Below are 19,040 nucleotides of genomic sequence, written 5' to 3' on the forward strand. Positions count from 1 at the left end.
CCTCTGACAGTGTAGCATTTCCACAGTACTGACCCACCGACAGTACGGCACACCCGCAGTGCTGACTCTCTGACAGTGCAGCCCTCCTTCAAACTGACCCTCTGACAGTCCATTACTCCCTCAGAACTGACCGTCTGACAGGGCAGCACTCCCACAGTACTGACCCTCCAATAGTGCAGCACTCCCTCACAATTGACCCTCTGACAGTGCAGCACTCCATCAGTACTAACCCTCTGACAGTGCTGCACTCCCTCAGTACAGACCTTCTGACAGTGTAGCACTCCCTCCGTACGGACCCTCTGACAGTGCAGCACTCCCACATTACAGACCCTCCGACAATGCAGGTTTCCCACAGTACAGACCCTCTGACAGTGCAGCACTCCATCAGTACTGACCTCTGATACTGCAGCACTCCCTCAGTACTGACCCTCTGACAGTGCAGCTCTCCCTCAGTACTGACCCTCTGATTGTAGCACTCTCTCTGTACTGACCCTCTTACAGTGCAGCTCTCCCTCAGTACTGATCCTCTGACAATGCTGCACTCCCTCCATACTGATCCACTGACAATGCTGCACTCCCTCCATGCTGATCCTCTGATAGTGATGCCCTCCCACAGTACTGACCCTCTGACAGTGCAGCATTTCCTCAGTACTGACCCTCTGACAGTGCAGCACTCCCTAGGTACTGACCTTCTGTCAGTCCATCACTCTCTCAGTACTAACCCTCTGACAGTGCAGCAATCACTCAGTACTGACATAGTGTGGCGCTCCATCAGATCCCCATGTCTGCGTGGGTTTCCTCCGGGTGCTCCGGTTTCCTCCCACAGTCCAAAGATGTGCGGGTCAGGTGAATTGGCCATGCTAAATTGCCCGTAGGGTTAGGTAAGGGGTAAATGTAGGGGTATGGGTGGGTTACGCTTCGGCAGGTCGGTGTGGACTTGTTGGGCTGAAGGGCCTGTTTCCACACTGTAAGTAATCTAATCTAATCTAATCTAATCTAATCTAATCTAATCTAATCTAAACTAATCTAAACTGACCCCCTTACAGCGCGGTGATCCCTCAGTACTAACCCCCTCAGAGTGCGGTGCTCCCTCAGTTCTAACACTTTCACAGTGCAGCGCTCCCTCAATAGTAACCCTCTCACAGTGCGGCACTCTGAGAGCATGGCCATCCATTAGCACTGACCCTCAGCAAGTGCACACTTCATCATTACTGACTCTCTCACTGCATAGCAATCCCCCCCGTCCTGACTCTCTGACAACGCAGCAGTCCCTCCACACTGATCCTCTAACAATGCTGCACTCCCTCCACACTGATCCTCTAACAATGCTGCACTCCCTCCACACTGATCCTCTGACAAGGCTGCACTCCCTCCACACTGATCCTCTGACAATGCTGCACTCCCTCCGCACTGATCCACTGATAGTGATGCACTCCCTCAGTACTGACTCTCTGACAGTGTGGAAGTGGCCCTATACTGACCCTCCGACAGTGTGGCCCAATCTCAGGACAAAACCTCTGACAGTACAGCACTCCCTCAGTCCTGACCCTCTGACAGTGCAGCACTCTCTCGGTACTGACCCTCTGACAGTGCAGCACTCTCTCGGTACTGACCATCTGACTGTGCAGCACTCCCTCAGTACTGAACCGCTGACAGTGCAGCACTCCCTCAGTACTGACCCGCTGACCATGCAGCACTCTCTCGGTACTGACTCTCTGATAGTGCAGCACTCCCTCAGTACTGACCCGCTGACAGTGCAGCACTCTCTCTGTACTGACCCTCTGAAAAAGCACTTACTCAGAACTGACACTCTCACTGTGTAGCACTCCCTCAGTACTGACCCGCTGACCATGCAGCACTCTCTCTGTACTGACCCTCTGAAAAAGCACTTACTCAGAACTGACACTCTCACTGTGTAGCACTCCCTCAGTACTGACCTTTTGATAGTGCATGCTCCCTCAGTGCTGACCCTCTGACAGTGTAGTGCTCATTCAGTACTGACCCTCTGATGCTTTCAGAGTGCAGAGCCTCAGACAGTGCGTTATTCCCTCTGGATTGAACCTCTGACAGTGTGGTGCTCCCTCAGTACTGACCCTTTGACAGTGTAGTACTCCTCAGAAATGGCCTTCTAGTAATGCAGCAGTCCCTCACTACTGACTGTCCGACACTGCGGTGATCCCTCAGTACTGACCCTCTGACAGCGCAGCACTCCCTCAGTGTTGACCCTTCGTCCGTGCAGCACTCCCTCAGTACTGACCCTCTGATTGTAGCACTCTCTCTGTACTGACCCTCTTACAGTGCAGCACTCCCTCAGCACTGACCCTCTTTTTTTCTATTTCATAGAGTCTTGTGGAAATTTGGAGACAGAGGGTTTGCAGATTCTGAGGAAGCATGAGCGAGACACACAAACCAAGCCCTGTCTGAAACTCTCTGTAATAGACTATTCAGAGGCACAGAGTCACAGAGATGCACAGCTTGGAAACAATCCCTCCTGTCCAATGCGTCCATACCAACCAGATCTTCTCATCTCAGTTCATTCCATTTACTAGCACTTGGCTGATATCCCTCTAAACCCTTCCTATTCACATACTCATCCTGATGGCTTTTAAATGTCGCAATTGTACCAGCCCCCATCACTCCCTCTGGCAGCTACCTGCATGCCCTTGAATAAGTGCTCAAACATTCATACTATTGATACAAACTCCAATAAACACCAACCTACGAAAGGCTATCATTGTCATTTTTAACCCACTCTTTGCTTCTTCGTTATGCTGATTTCAACACAGGTAAAGAAACAGTCTTAGTGACCATCCACTGTCACCCTGTTATAAAACTTATTTTCAAATGGGGCTTGCATGTGATTCCCACACCCTCTAATAGTTACCTGGAAGGTGGGGGTGAGCTGCGCTCTCCTGCTGCAGTCCTTGGGTGTCCCACAGTGATGTTAGGGAGGGAGCTCCAGGATTTTGATTTGAACCGTAAAGAGCTCTCTTACTGGAATACCTTTTTAAATTTGGGGAGTAAACATAGACCAGGAGGACCCGAGAGCTGCTGTCCTGTCAGAGAGAGAGGCCTGGTGGGTCACACACCTCAGGTGAGGGGCGAGGTTGAGAAGCTGGGGGCTTCATGGTAATTTCAGACATGATAGAGATTGAACCAATAATGTTGGCATCACGAACCAGTTAGCTGAGGTAAGTGACCCCCCTTTGTAGCAGAGGGATTCAATCCCTTGAACAGAGCAAGCTTGAGAATTCAACACTAAAACCAATCTGTACGGACGCACTGGGGACCTGAAACATCAATACAGAGATTGCTGAAGATGCTAAGCATGTCCGGCAGCAACACTGAAGGGAGAGAGAGAGAGAGAGAGAGAGAGAGAGAGAGAGAGAGAGAGAGAGAGAGAGAGAGAGAGAGAGAGAGAGAGAGAGAGAGAGAGAGAGAGAGAGAGAGAGAGAGAGAGAGAGAGTTCACCTTTCAATCCAGTGATTTCTGCGGGAAAGCTCCTTCAGAACAGACCGTTTTGAGGAAGGGTCACTTGAAATGTGAATTGTTCCTCTCTCTCCTCACCGTTGCTACTGAATATCCCCAGCCATCTGTTTGCTTGAGAATTTGATCTGACCTGATTCAAGCGTCACTGAGTAATTCAGTCTGTGCTCAATGCCCTGAGGCTGCTTCTGCTGAACGTTGACAAACAAGTTTAAGGCTTTATAAGGTGTTGTATTCGGAGGGCGGGCTACATGGGAGAACAGATACAGAACACAGGCACTCCACAAAGATCCTTATCAATGTAACTTTGTGGTGTTGATTCAGAAGGAACAGCTCAGACCTAACATTTCAGTTAATCAGCCAAGGGGAGTATATATGTCATGACAAAGACTTGTTGGAAAGAATGTACAGAAGCGAACTTTAGTGACTGTGTTTGTACGAAAAGTTTTTTTGAGAATAAAGTCTCTTTTTGAATTTGATATAAATTTTTTTTGAGGGGGATCAAGTATCTTGAACTTGTGGAGGCATTGCCCTTTTCCCTAATCTTTCTTAAATAAACGCTAGACAACTTAGATACTCCCCGGGTATACACATCAAATGGTCATCAATGGGGAGGAGATGGGGGATTGTCACGGGGGCTCAGTTTTGCCTCATCCCCCACCCCACCCCCCGGGTTCGATTCCAGCCTCGGGCGACTGTCTGTGTGGAGTTGGCACATTCTCCCCATATCAGCCTCCGGGTGCTCCAGTTCCCTCCCATTGTCCAAAGCTGTGCAAGCTAAGTGGATTAGCCAGAGGGAATGAAGGGATACATGGATTGGGAGGGGGAGTGGTGTCAGTGTGAACCTGATAGGTCGAATGGCCTGCTTCCACATTCTATGATCAATCCAGAGACTTAAATTATGTTCTGGGCCCTGGGCTCCAATCTTGGGGATGGCTGTGGGTCACCACAGTGAGAACAGATTTGTGGATGAACACGGTCCAAGGGGACAACAGGTTTACTTTCTGAGGTGTTGAGGGCATGAATGTTCTGTCGAGGTGCTCTGGGGATAAACATACTGTCAGTACAGGGTGCAGATGGTCGAAAGGTACAGATACACTTCATAGATCACAGAACATAGAACAGTACAGCACAGAGCAGGCCCTTCAGCCCACGATGTTGCGCCGACCATTGGTCCTCATGTAAGATAAACCTAATGTACGAACTCTCAAATGTCTGTGACCATATGCATATCCAGCAGTCTCTTCAATATCCCCAATGACCTCGCTTCCACAACTGCTGCTGGTAACGCATTCCATGCTCTCACAACTCTCTGTGTAAAGGAACCACCTCTGACATCCCCTCTATACTTTCCGCCAAACAGCTTAAAACTGTGACCCCTCGTGTTAACAATTTCTGTCCTGGGAAAAAAGTCTCTGGCTATCAATTTTATCTATGCCTCTCATTATCTTGTACACCTCAATTAGGTCCCCTCTCTTCCTTCTTTTTTCCAGTTAAAGAAGTCTGAGCTCAGTCAACCTCTCTTTGTTAGATAAGCCCTCCATTCCAGGCAGCATCCTGGTAAACCTCCTCTGAACCCTCTAAACACAGCATTCACATCTTTCCTATAAAATTGTGACCAGAACTGGACACAGTATTCCAAGTGCGGTCTAACCAAAGTTTTATAGAGCTGCAACAAGATCTCACGACTCTTAAACTCAATCCCCCTGTTAATGAAAGCCAAACACCATATGCTTTCTTAACAACCCTGTCCACTTGGGCAGCCATTTTAAGGGATCTATGTACCTGCACACCCAGATCCCTCTGTTCCTCCACACTGCTAAGAATCCTGTCCTTAATCCTGGACTCAACTTTCAAATTTGACCTTCCAAAATGCATCACCTCGCATTTATCCACGTTGAACTCCATCTGCCACCTCTCAGCCCGTCTCTGCATCCTGTCAATGTCCTGCTGCAGCCTACATAAAACCTTCGATACTGTCACCGATACCTCCAACCTTTGTGTCATCTGCAAACTTGCTGACCCATCCTTCAACCCCCTCATCCAAGTCATTAATAAAAATTACAAACAGTAGAGGCCCAAGGACAGAGCCCTGTGGAACACCACTCACCACTGACTTCCAGGCAGAATATTGTCCTTCCACTACCACTCGCTGTCTTCTGTTGGCCAGCCAATTCTGTATCCAGAGAGCTAAGTTTCCCTGTATCCCATTCCTCCTGACCTTCTGAACGAGCCTACCATGAGGAACCTTATCAAATGCCTTATTGAAGTCCACATACACAACATCCACAGCTCGACCCTCATCAACTTGCCTAGTAACATCCTCAATGAACTCAATAAGATTTGTGAGGCATGACCTGCCCCTCACAAAGCCGTGTGACTGCATTTAATCAAGTCATGCTCTCCCAGATGGTCATAAATCCTATCCCTCAGAATCCTTTCTAACTCCTTGCAGACGACAGACGTGAGACTGTCTGGTCCGTAATTGCCGGGGATTTCCCTATTTCCTTTCTTGAAGAGAGGAATTACATTTGCCTCTCTCCAGTCCTCAGGCACGACGCCAGTGGAGAGCGAGGATGTAAGGATCTTCGCAAGCAGTGAAACAATCACATTTCTCGCTTCCCAAAGCAGCCAAGGATAAATCTGATTTAGACCTGGCGACTTGTCAATCTTAATGTTTGGCAAAATGTTCAGCACATCAGCTTCCTCAATCTCTATCTGTTCCAGCGTGCTTACCTGCTCCTCAATGGTTTCATTCACTACAAGGTCCTTTACTTTAGTAAAGACAGAAGCAAAAAACTCACTTAGACCTTCCCCTACCTCCTCAGACTCTATACACAAGTTCCCTATGCTATCCCTGATCGGCCCTACTCTTTCTTTGATCATTCTCTTATTCCTCACATACGTGTAAAATGTCTTTGGATTCTCCCTAATCCTTCCTGTCAAGCCTTATTTGTGCCCCCTCCTGGCTCTCCTCAGACCATTTTTGAACTCTTTCCTCGCCTGCCTGTAATCCTCTAGAGCTGAGCAAGACCCTTGCTTCCTCCACCTTACGTAAGCTGCCTTCTTCCTTTTAAAAAGAAGCTCCTCCGCTCTCTTAATCCAAGATTCCTTTATCTTACCACTTCTTGCCTGTCTCAGAAGGACACATTTATGCATCACTCGCAACAACTGTTCCTTTAGCAGTCTCCACGTGTCTATAGTGCCCTTTCCAAGGAACAATTGCTCCCAGTCCATGCTTCCTAACTCAGGTCTGATAGTATCATAGTTTCCTTTTCCCCAATTAAATATCCTCCCATTGTGCCTGCTTCTCTCCTTTTCCATGGCTATGTAGAATGTGAGGCAGTTGTGATCACTATCGCCAAAATGCTCTCCCACCGCAAGATCTGACACCTGCCCCGGCTCATTGCCGAGCACCAAATCCAAAATAGCCTCTCCCTTCGTCAGCCACTTCAATGTGCTGAGTTAGGACAGCCTCCAGAACACACCTTACAAAAATAACTCCTTCGAAACCATCTGCTCGAAGGAGGTTCCAATCAACATTGGGAAAGTTAAAGTCACCCATTACAACAACCCTACTCCATTCACTCTTTTCCAAAATCTGCCGATCTCTGCTTTCTTCAATCTCCCTGCTGCTGTTGGGGGGGGGCTGTGGTAAACCCCTAATGAGGTGACTGCTCCCTTACTGTTTCTAATTTCCACCCATACTGACTCGGTAGGCAGACACTCCTCCACAATGGTAACTTCTGTAGCTGTGATACCCTCCCTGATTTCCTTTCCAAATTCATTGCATGTGGTGTCCCTCAAGGGTTGGCCAGCACGGTGGCTCAGTGGTGAGCACTGCTGTCTCACAGCATCAGGGACCCGGGTTCGATTCCAGACTCGGGCAACTATCTGTGTGGAGTTTGCACATTCTCCCAATGTCTGCGTGGGTTTTCTCTGGGTGCTCCGGTTTCTTCCCACAGTCCAAAGATGTGCGGGCTAGGTGAAATGGCCATACTAAATTGCTTGTAGTGCTAGGTGCATTAATCAGGGGTAAATGTAGGGGGATGGGTTCCTCTTCGGAGGATCGGTGTGGACTTATTGGGCCGAAGGGACTGTTTCCACACTGTAGGGAATCTAAGGATCTATCCTTGGACCCTCCTTTTTCTCACCTACATACTGCCAGGAGGTAACATTGTCCAAAAGCACCGTGTTTGGTTTCACATGTACACTGACACGGCCCAACTCTCCCTCCCCATCATCCCTCTTCATTACTCCACTGTTACTCAGTTATCAAACTGCTTACCACATTCCCACTACTGGATTAGCTGCAATTTTCTCCAATGAAACATTGTAATGGTTAAAACTATAGCCTTCAGTTGCTATTACAAATTACTTTCCCTTACTTCTGAGCCCCTCCCTCCCACTGGGAAATATCTGAGGTAGAACTAGACTCTTTACAATATTGTTGTCATATCCGACCCCAAGGTGACCTTCTGATCAGACATCTACACAATCACAAACACCAGGAATTCCATTCTCTAAAACATTGCTTGTCTCCCCCTCACCCCAGCTCCATTGCTCCTGAAACACCTTACCCGTGTCGGTGTTGCCTTAAACTTGACGAATCTGAAGCAGAACCCTTGATTCCATGACTGACCCAGAATCTGCTGGCTTTCTGTTTTTCCTGCACAATTACTCCCGGTCCCTTTGTGGTGCAGCTTTCTACAAAGTTTGTGAGATTTGTAGCTGCAATATACCGGCCAGTGCAGCGGACAGCAACTGGCAACCGGAAGCGGCAGAGACAAACCATTATAAATGCCGGAGGAATCAGCACAGAAGCGCTTCCCAGGAGGCTCCCAAGCACTGAGGATGTCACCTAGAAAGGGGACGAAACGTTTGCAACAAAAACTCCCAGTTCGGCGAACAGAGCCACAACAGCTTTCTACAGTTTCCGTCATTTAAATAGCACTGTTCTTTTATTAACTCCTCCAAAATGATCAACTTCCCATTTTCCCAAATTACACTCCATCTGGCAACTTGTTGCCCCCTTCTCCTGTGCATCTCTCTCTCTTCACAATCCTCTTAGAACTTGAGTTATGCCTTTTCTGACAGATTCCACACACCCCCCCCCCCCCTTTCTTCTAAACGTTTACTGGGAATCCTGGGCAGTGGGAAGCATGCAGTGTTGCTCTGTTTTTCGTGAGACTCTATGGGATGACTAGGAGGAGCTTGCTGCCCATTGGTCAGAATGGAGACAACTTGTCCGTGGAGCTGCATGAGTCTTTCACTCCCTATGTCTTATTGATGAGGCACAGCGGCAGCACGGAAGGAAAGAAAAGGAAGCAAATCCTGCTCTCTATATCTCACTGACTCTTGGATCATTCTGTCCCACCTATGAAAGATCTACCCTGTTCAGTCACATGAAGTCCCAAGGTGAAAACTCCTAGAAACCCACATAGATTTCCCTCTGAACTGACAGCTGCCCTCCACAAGGGGTAATGTGTCCAGTCATCCTGGGCCAGGAGGAGGGGATGGTGCGAGTTTCTAACCTGATCTGACAGTGACGGATTTTATAACTTGTATTACAGGATACTATAGGTGGACATTCAGATGGTTATCTCAGTCACTGTAATGCCAAATCCTGACTGAATTACTCAATTAATCAGGACCTGGATATTCACATTGTGTGTGAGTATTGTGTTCCAGTTCAATCCCATTTACTGCATAAAAGTTCTCCTTTAAATCACCCCATTCTCTCAATAGTTCTCTCCACACCTTCAATGTGTCCTGTAATCCTTGTATAATTTGCAGATGGGTGTAGAGTTTATTATTATAGGGGGTAACTTTTGTAAACCACTCTGTCACAGCTCCCCTCAATTGCCTTTGCTACAAGGAGAAGAATCTCAGTTTCCCCAAATCCCTGATTCCCTCTGTTTGCTCTCTATAAGGCACACATCAGGATTGTGTTGGAACAGTGTCCACTTGCCTGCATCAGTGCACCTCCGAGCAATGTTAATGAAAGTGAACATCCTCCAGGACAAAGCACTGTGCCTGAGTGGTGTCCCATCCACCAACCTCAGCATTCCCTCTCTCCACCTCCGAGGTACAGTGGCCTCACTGTGTAAGAGGCAAAGTCAGTATTGTCCTATCAGACCACAGGGTTGCTCTCTCATTAGGGAGAGATGACTGCTCGTGGTTTAACCTGAAGGTTACCCCAGCCCAGGCAAGGGGAGAGGTTGGGAAGGAGAGTCCATCTATTGTAGATCGATATTATCTACCCAATGTATCAGCAACAACTATATCATACCAATGAATAATGTAAAAGAATATCCAAAACATGCTACTACAATACCCCATTCCTTGAACCATCCTGGTAAATCTCCTGTGCCCCCTCGCAGGGACCCTGCCATCCTTCCAATGTGTGGGTGATCTCTTGTTTGCACAGACCCAGCTGCTCTGTGTTCCTGTGGGTGATGTCATCATCAAGCAACAGTTGCACTAAACCTCACTGTCTGTAAGGGTGGGAGACACAGAAATCCCGATAGCATTTAAGACATATTTAGGTGCACACTTGTGATACCAAGACAGATGGTGCAAATGACTGTGTATTGGAAAATGGATCAGGATAGTTCAGTGATAGTTTTCTTTACTGGCACAGACTTTTTCTGTGCTGTAAACCTCGAGACACTTAATATAGGAATATGACAGGCCACCTTTGAAACCAGGTCAGAAAAAATGATAGCAGAATAGATGACACATGATTGGTCAATGTGTTTGGGAGGAAAGTGAGATGGAGAGGTTTAGGAGGAATTTCTGGAGCTCGATGCAGGAATCTGAAAGGGCCGTCATCAAGTGAAAAATAAAAATGGGGTATCCTCAAGGCCGAAATCAAAGAAAGGCACATGTAGCACAGCTTTGAGAGACTGGATGGGATTAAAGTTAGGGAGGGGTCTGAGGCTGGAGAGGAATTATTAGAGATAAGGAATATGTTCGCCGAGCTGGGAATTTGTGTTGCAGGCATTTCATCCCCTGCCTAGGTGACATCCTCAGTGCTTGGGAGCTTCCTGTGAAGCGCTTCCGTGATGTTTCCTCCAGCATTTATAGTGGTTTGTATCTGCTGCTTCCAGTTGTCAGTTCCAGCTGTCCACTGCAGCCAGAACTGACAACTGGAAGCGGCAGATACAAATCACTATAAATGCCGGAGGAAACATCACGGAAGCGCGTCACAGGAGGGTCCCAAACACTGAGGATGTCACCTAGGCAGGGGACAAAACATCTGCAACACAAATTCCCAGCTCGGTGAACAGAACCACAACAACGAGCAACCGAGCCACGAATCTCACAAACTTTGAAGATAAGGAAGAGTTGTGTGGCTGGGTGAGGTAACAGAGATAGGGAGAGATGTGAAGATGGAGGACTGCAGAGATAGCAAGAATTAGAGTCATAATGTTATGTAGCATGGAAACAGACCCTGTGATCCAATCAGTCCATGTCAAACATAATTCCAAACTGAGTTAATCTCACCTGCCTCCCCTTGGTCCACATGTATACAAACATTTCCTGTTATGTACCTGTCCAAATGAGTCCAAATGTTCACACACTGTCCCCAGCCTGACCCTCACCGCCGCCACCACGCCGCCCCCAGCCTGACCCTCACTGCCACCAACACACCGCCCCCAGACTAACCCTCACCACCATTCACACACAGACCCCAGCCTGACCCTCACCACTGCCCACACACCGTGCCCAGTTTGACCCTCACCGCCATTCACAAACCGCCCCCAGCCTGTCCCTCTCTGCCGTCAACACACCGCCCCCAGCCTGTCCAGCACTGCTGTCCACACACCGCCCACAGCCTGACCCTCACCACCGTCCACACACCGCTCCCAGGCAGTCCCTCTCTGCCGTCTACACACCGCCCTAGTCTGACCCTCACCAACGTCCAACACCGACCCCAGCCAGACCTTCACTGCCGTCCACACACAACCCCTCAGCCTGACCCTCACCTACGTCCAACACCGACCCCAGCCAGACTTTCACTGCCGTCCACACACAACCCCTCAGCCTGACCCTCACCAATCCCACACACACCACCCCCCAGCCTGACCCTTACTGTCCCGGACTCACTGCCCCCAGCCGGACCCTCACCGCACTAGCCTGACCTTACCGCCCCCAGCCTGACCCTCACCGCTGTCCACATTGCCCCCCGCCTGACCCTCACCGCCTTTCAACACCAACTCCAGCCTGACCCTCACTGCAGCCCACACACCACCCCAGCCTGACCCTCACCGCCATCAAACACAGCCCCCAGCCTGATCATCACTGCCGCCCACACACCACCCAGCCTGTCCCTCACCGCCGTCCAACATCGCCCACAGCCTGACCCTCACCGCCATCAAACACTGCCCCCAGCCTGATCATCACTGTCGCCCACACACCACCCCCAGCCTGACCTTCACCGTCATCCAACACAGCTCCCAACCTGACCCTCAATGTCACCCACACATTGCCCCATAGCCTGACACTCACCGCCATCCAATCACCACCCCCAGCCTGACCCTCACCAGCATCCACATGCCACCCCCAGCCTGACCCTCACAACTGTCCACTCACCGCCCCCAGCCTATCCCTCACCACCATTCACACACTGCCCCCAGCCTGATCCTCATTGCCACCCATACACCGCTACCAGCCTGACCCTCAGTGCCATCCACACACTGCCTCCAGGCTGACACTTGCTGCCCCTGACACACTGCCCCCAGCCTGACCCGTACCAACTGGTCACACCGCCCTCAGCCTGACACTCACCGCCCCACACACACCACCCCCAGCATGACCCTCACCGCCCCCAGCCTAACCCTCGCCGCCGTCCAACATCGTACTCCGCCTGACCCACACTGTCATCCACACACCACCCCCAGCCTGACCCTCACTGCCGCCCACACACTGCCCTCAGCCTGACTCTCATCGCCATCGACACATCATACCCAGACTGACCCACTGCACCGTCCACACACCACCTCCAGCCTGACCCTCACTGCTGTCCAATGTGGCTCGCAGCATGACCCTCATGGCTGCCCATGCACCGCCCCCAGCCTGACCCTCTCTGGTGCCCACACACCATCCCCAGCCTGACCCTCACTGCCGTCCACACACCGCCGCCAGTCTGGCCCTCACCGCCTGCCCACCCACCAGCCCCCAGCCTGACACTCACTGCCCCCGACACATCGCTACAGTCTGACACTCACCACCATCCAAAATTGTGCCCAGCCTGACTCTCACACACCGCCCGCAGCTTCTCCCTCACCACCCCAACACACCGCCCCAGGCATGGCCCTCACAACCGCCCACACACTGCCCCCAGCCTGACATTCACTGCCGTCCTCTCCCCAATTCATCCAACACCACCCCCACACCCAACCCCATCCAACGCCCCCCTCCCACAATCACATCCAACACCACACCCTCCACCTTGCCCCATCATCACTGACCCTCCCCAACACCGTCAAACACCACCCGCTCTCTCAACCCCATCCAACACTGTCCCCTCTCCCAGCCCCGCCCAACACCGCCCCTCCCCCAACCCCGTCCATCACTGACCCCTCCCCAACCCCATTCAACACCGCCCCCTCCCCAACCCCGTCTATCATTGCCCCCTCCCCTGAACACCGTCCAGCACTGCACCCTCCCCCAACCCCGTCCATCATTTCCCCCTCGCCCCATCCTCGTCCAACACCGTCCCCTCACCCCGATCCCGTCCAACACAGCCCCCTCCCCCAACCCGTCCATCATTGCCCCATCCTCCAAACCCCGTCCAACACCGCCTCCTCACCCCAACCCCGTCCAGCACTGCACCCTCCCCCAACCCCGTCCATCATTGCCCCCTCGCCCCAATCCCGTCCAACACCGCCCACTCCCCCAGCCCCGTCCAACTCTGCCCCCTCGCCAAAGCCATCCAACACTGCCCCTCCAGCAAACCCAGTCCTACACCACCCCTCCCCCAAACCTGTCCAACACCACCCACTCCCCTAGCCCAGTCCAATATCGCCCCTCCCCAACCCTGTCCAACACCTCCCACTCCCCCAGCCTCATCCAACATCGCATCTTACCCAACCCCGTCAAACACTGCCCTCCCTCCCCAACACCGTCCAACACTGCCCCCTCGACTAACCCCGTCCACTCCCCCAGACCTGTCCAACACCGCATCTTCCCCAACCCCATCAAACTCTGTCCATCACCGCCCCTCTCCCCAACACTGTCCAACACAGCCCCCTCCCCCAACCTAGTCCTACACTGCCCCCTCCCCCTACCTGTCCCACATCACCCCCTCCATCCAACACCATGCAAAACCGACGCCTCCCCAACCATATCCAACTTCGCCACGTCCACAATCCCCACCAACACCGCCCCCTCCACAAACCCATCTCACACTGCCCCCTCACTCCAACACCGTCCATCACTGCCCCCTCCCCCAACCCCGTCAAACATCGCCCCAATCCCTTACACCATCCAACTCCGCCCCCTACCCAACTCCGTCCAACACTGCCCCTCCTCAAACCCATCCAAAACTGCCCCTTCCCCAATCCCGTCCAACACTGTCCAACACCACCCTCTCCCCAACCCTGTCTGACACCGCCCCATCCCCAATCCCATCCAACACGCCCCCAACTCTGTCCATCACCGCCCCCTCCCCAACCCCGTCCAACATCACCCCCTCCCCAATCCACTCCAAAACCACACCCTCCCCAACCCCGTCCAACACTGCCCCCTCCTCCAACCCAGTCCAACATTGCCTCCTCCCGTGAGCCCCTTCAAACACCGCCCACCCCCTCAACCCCGTCCACCACGCCCACTCCCCCAGCACCGTTCAAAACCACCCCCCTCCAACACTGCCCCTTCCCCAACCTGTCAAACACCGCTCCCTGCCCAAACCCTGTCAAACACCGCCCCCTCCCCCACCCTGTCCCACATCACCCTCTCCCCAACACCATCCAAAACCACCACCTCCCCAACCACATCCAACTCCGCCCCCTCCTCAATCCCGTCCAACACCGCCCCCTCCCCAATCCCGTCTAACACTGCCCCCTCACTCCAACACTGTCCATCACTGCCCCCTCCCCAACCCCATCAAACATCGCCTCAATCCCTAACACCATCCAACTCCGCCCCTACCCAACTCCGTCCAACACTGCCCCTTCCCCAACCGCGTCCAACACTATCCATTCCCGCCCCCTCCCCAACACTGTCCAACACCACCCCCTCCCCAACCCTGTCCGACACCGCCCCGTCCCCAATCTCGTCTGACACCACCCCATCCCCTATCCCATCCAATACGCCCCCCCAACTCTGTCCATCACGGCACCCTCCCCAAACCTGTCCAAAACCACACCCTCCCCAACCCGGTCCAACACCGCCCCCTCCCCAACCTCATCCAACACCGCCCCCTCCCCAACCTCATCCAACGCCGCCCCCTCCCCAACCCCGTCCAACACTGCCCTCTTCTCCAACCCGGTCCAACACTGTCCCCTCCCCAACCCAATCCAACATTGCCCCCTCCCGTGAGCCCCTTCAAACACGGCCCACTCCCTCAACCCCGTCCACCACGCCCACTCCCCCAGCCCTGTTCAAAACTGTCCCCTCCCCAACACCATCCAACACTGCCCCTCCATCAACACTGCCCACTCCCCCAGCACCGTCCAAAACCGCCCCCTCCAACACTGCCCCTTTCCCAACCTGTCAAACACCGCTCCCTGCCCCCAACTCTGTCAAACACCGCCCCCTCCCCCAACCTGTCCCACATCACCCTCTCCCCGCAACACCTTCCAAAACCGCCACCTTCCCAACCACATCCAACTCCGCCCCCTCCTCAATCCCGTCCCACACCGCCCCCTCCCCAAACCCGTCTAACACTGCCCCCTCACCCCAACACCGTCCAACACTGCCACCTCCCCAACCACATCAAACATCACCCCAATCCCTAACACCATCCAACACTGCCCCCTACCCAACTCCGTCCATCACCGCCCCCTCCTCAAACCCGTCCAATACTGCCCCTTCCTCAACCCTGTCCAACACTATCCATTCCCGCCCTTCCCCCAACACTGTGCAACACCGTCCCCTCCCCAATACCGTCCAACACCAACCCCCAAACCCTGTCCGACACCGACCCATCCCCAATCCCATCCAACACCCTCCCGACTCTGTCCATTACCGCCCCTCCCCAAACCTGTCCAACACCGCCCCCTCCCCAACACCCTCCAACACCGCTGCCTCACCAACCCTGTCCAACACCACCCCTTCCCCAACCCACTCCAAAACCAACCCCTCCCCAAACCTGTCCAAAATCAAACCCTCTCCAACCCAGTCCAACACTGCAACCTCTTCCAACCTGGTCCAACACTGCCCCCTCCACAACCCCGTCCAACACCGGCCCCTCCCCAACCCCGTCCAACACCGCCCCCTTTCTCAACCCCGTCCACCATGCCCACTCCCCCAGCCCCGTTCAAAACTGCACACTCCCCCAGCCCCATTCAAAACTGCCCCCTCCACCAACACCGTCCAACACTGCCCACTCTCCCAGCACCGTTCAAAACCGCCCCCTCTCCAACACTGCCCCCTCCTCAACCCTGTCAATGACCGCTCCCTGCCCCAAACCCTGTCCAACACCGTGCGCTCCCCCAACCCCATCCGTCAATGCCCCCGCCCCCTACCACAACTCCGTCAAACACCAGCCCCATCCCCAACACCATCCAACACTGCCCCCTCCAACAACACTACCCAACACTGCCCACTCCCCCAGCCCCGTTCAAAACCGAAACACTCCCCAACCCTGTCCAATACCAGCCCCTTCCCAACGCCGTCCAACAGTGCCCCCTACCCAACCCGAACAAACACCGCCCCCTGCCCAATACCGTCCAACACTGCCCCCTCCTCAACACCATCCAACACCGCCCCCTCCCTAATCCCATCAAACACTGACCCATACTCAACACTGTCCAACCCCGCCCCCTCTTTAACCCAGTCCAGCACCGCTCCCTCCCCCAACCCTGCCCAACACAGCCCCCTCCCCAACACCGCAGCCTCACCAACCGCGTCAAACACCACCCCCTCCCCAACTCCCTCCAAAACCACCCCTACACAAACCCGTCCAAAATCACACCTTCCCTAACCCTATCCAACACTGCCCCCTCCCCAACACCGTCTAACACCGCCCCCTCCCCAACCCTGTCCAACACCGCCCCCCCAACCCCGCCCCCAACACTACCCCATCCCCAACACCCTCCAAACTCACCCCCTCCCCAAACCCTTCCAACATTGCCCCCTCCCTCAAACCCGTCCAACACCGGCCCCTCCCAAATCCCGTCTAACACTGTGCTCTCACCACAACCCGGTCCAACACTGCCCCCTTCCCCCAACCCCATCAAACACCGCCCCCCTCCCCAAAACCGTCCAACACCGCTCCCTCCCCCAGCACCGTTCCCACCCGCCCCCTCCCCAACACCATCCAACTCCGCCCACTCTCCCAGCTCTGTTCAAAAGTGCCCCTTCCCCAACACGGTCCAACACTGTCCCCACCCCAACCCTGTCAAACACTGCTCCCTCACCTAAACCCTTTCCAACATCACCCCCACCCTCAACCCCACCCCACAACACACCCTCACCAACTCCGTCCAACACCACTCCCTCCCGCAAACCCATCCCACACCTCCCCCTCCCCAACACCATCCAACACCACCCCCTCCCCAACACCCTTCAACACCGCCGCCTCACCAACCCCATCAAACACCACCCTCTCCCCAACTCCCTCCAAAACCACCCCTCCACAAACCCGTCCAAAATCACACCTTCCCTAAACCTATCCAACACCACCCCCTCCCCAACACTGTCTAACACTGCCGCCTACCCAACCCCGTTCGACACCGCCCCTCCCCCAACCGCAGCGAACACCGCCCCCTCCCCCAACCCTATCCAACAGCACCCCCTCCCCAACACTGTCTAACACCGCCGCCTAACCAACCCCGTCCGACACCGCCCCCTCCCCCAACCGCACCGAACACCGCCCCCTCCCCAACCCTATCCAACAGCACCCCCTCCCCAACACTGTCTAACACCGCCGCCTAACCAACCCCGTCCGACACCGCCCCCTCCCCCAACCGCACCGAACACCACCGCCTCCCCCAACTGCACCGAACACCACCCCCTCCCCAACCCTGTCCAAAACCGCCCCCTCCCCCAACCCCGCCCAACACTACCCCCTTCCCAACACCCTCCAAACTCACCCCCTCCCCAAACCCGTCCCACACCTCCCCCTCCCCCAAACCCGTCCCACACCTCCCCCTCCCCAACACCATCCAACACCCCTGCCTCCCCAACCCCACTCCACAATACCCCCTCCCCAACCCTGTCCCACACCACCCCCTCCTCCAACGCCACTCAACACCGCCGCCTCCCCAGTATTGTCCAACACTGCACCCTCCCCCAACCCCGTCCAACACCTCCCCCTCCCCCCAACCGGTCCAACACCGGCCCCTCACAAACCCCTTTCAACACCGCACCCTCCCCCAACCTAGTCAAACACCTCCCCCTCCCCAACCCCATCCAACACCGCCCCATCCCAACGCTGTCCAACACCACACCCTCCCCCAACCCCGTCCCACACCACTCCTTCCCCCAAACCCGTCCCACACCTCCCTCTCCCCAACACCATCCAACACCGCCACTTCCCCAACCCCTTCTGACACCGCCCCTCCCCAACCCTATCCCACAACACCTCCTCCCCAACCCTGTCTGACACCGCCCCCTCCTCAATCCCATCTGACACCGCCCCATTCCCACAATGCCGCCCCACACTGCCCCCTCCCCAACCATGTCCAACATTGATCCCTCCACCAACACCGTCCAACACTGTTGCTTCACCAACCCCGCCCAACACCACCCCCTTCCCAACCCCAACCAAAACCACCTCCACCCCAAACCCGTCCAAAACCGTACCCTCCCACAACCCCGTCCAACACTGCCCCTCCCCAATCCCATCAAACACTGCCCCCTCCCCAACCCTGTCCAACACCACCCCTTCCCCAACCCTGTCCAACACTGCCCCCTCGCCCAACCCTGTCAAACACCGCCCCCTCCCCAACCCCGTCCAACACCGCTCCCTCCCCCAACGCCGTCCAACACCGCCCCTCCCCAACCCCGTCCAACACCACTCCCTCATCCCAACCCGTCCATCACTGCCCCCTCCCCTACCCTGTCCAAAACCAGCCCCTCAACAGTATCGTCCAACACTGCACCCTCCCCCAACCCAGTCCAACACCACCCCCTCCCTTTCAACACCACCTCCAGCCCAACATTGTCGAACACCGCGACACCCCCAACCCTGAACAATACCACCCCCTCCCCAACCCCGTCCAAAACCACCCCCACCCCAAATTCGTCCAACACCGCATCCTCACCCAACCCCATCCAACACCACCCCCTCCCACAACCCCGTCCCACACCACCCCCTCTCCCAAACCCGTCCCACACCTCCCCCTCCCCCAACACCATCCAACATCGCTGCCTCCCCAACC

At 54.3% G+C, this 19,040-nt stretch overlaps 1 protein-coding gene across 1 annotated transcript; it reads left to right on the top strand.

The window, feature by feature from the left end:
• Positions 1 to 4,641: 4,641 nt before the first annotated feature.
• LOC132815918 (mucin-7-like) lies at positions 4,642 to 17,324 on the top strand. Its single transcript, XM_060825293.1, has 3 exons — positions 4,642 to 4,667; positions 16,531 to 16,616; positions 17,221 to 17,324. The coding sequence occupies exons 1-3, from the start codon at positions 4,642 to 4,644 to the stop codon at positions 17,322 to 17,324; spliced, it is 216 nt and encodes a 71-aa protein (XP_060681276.1).
• Positions 17,325 to 19,040: the final 1,716 nt, after the last annotated feature.

Source organism: Hemiscyllium ocellatum, chromosome 5, assembly GCF_020745735.1.
Source record: "Hemiscyllium ocellatum isolate sHemOce1 chromosome 5, sHemOce1.pat.X.cur, whole genome shotgun sequence".
Classification (NCBI taxonomy): domain Eukaryota; kingdom Metazoa; phylum Chordata; class Chondrichthyes; order Orectolobiformes; family Hemiscylliidae; genus Hemiscyllium; species Hemiscyllium ocellatum.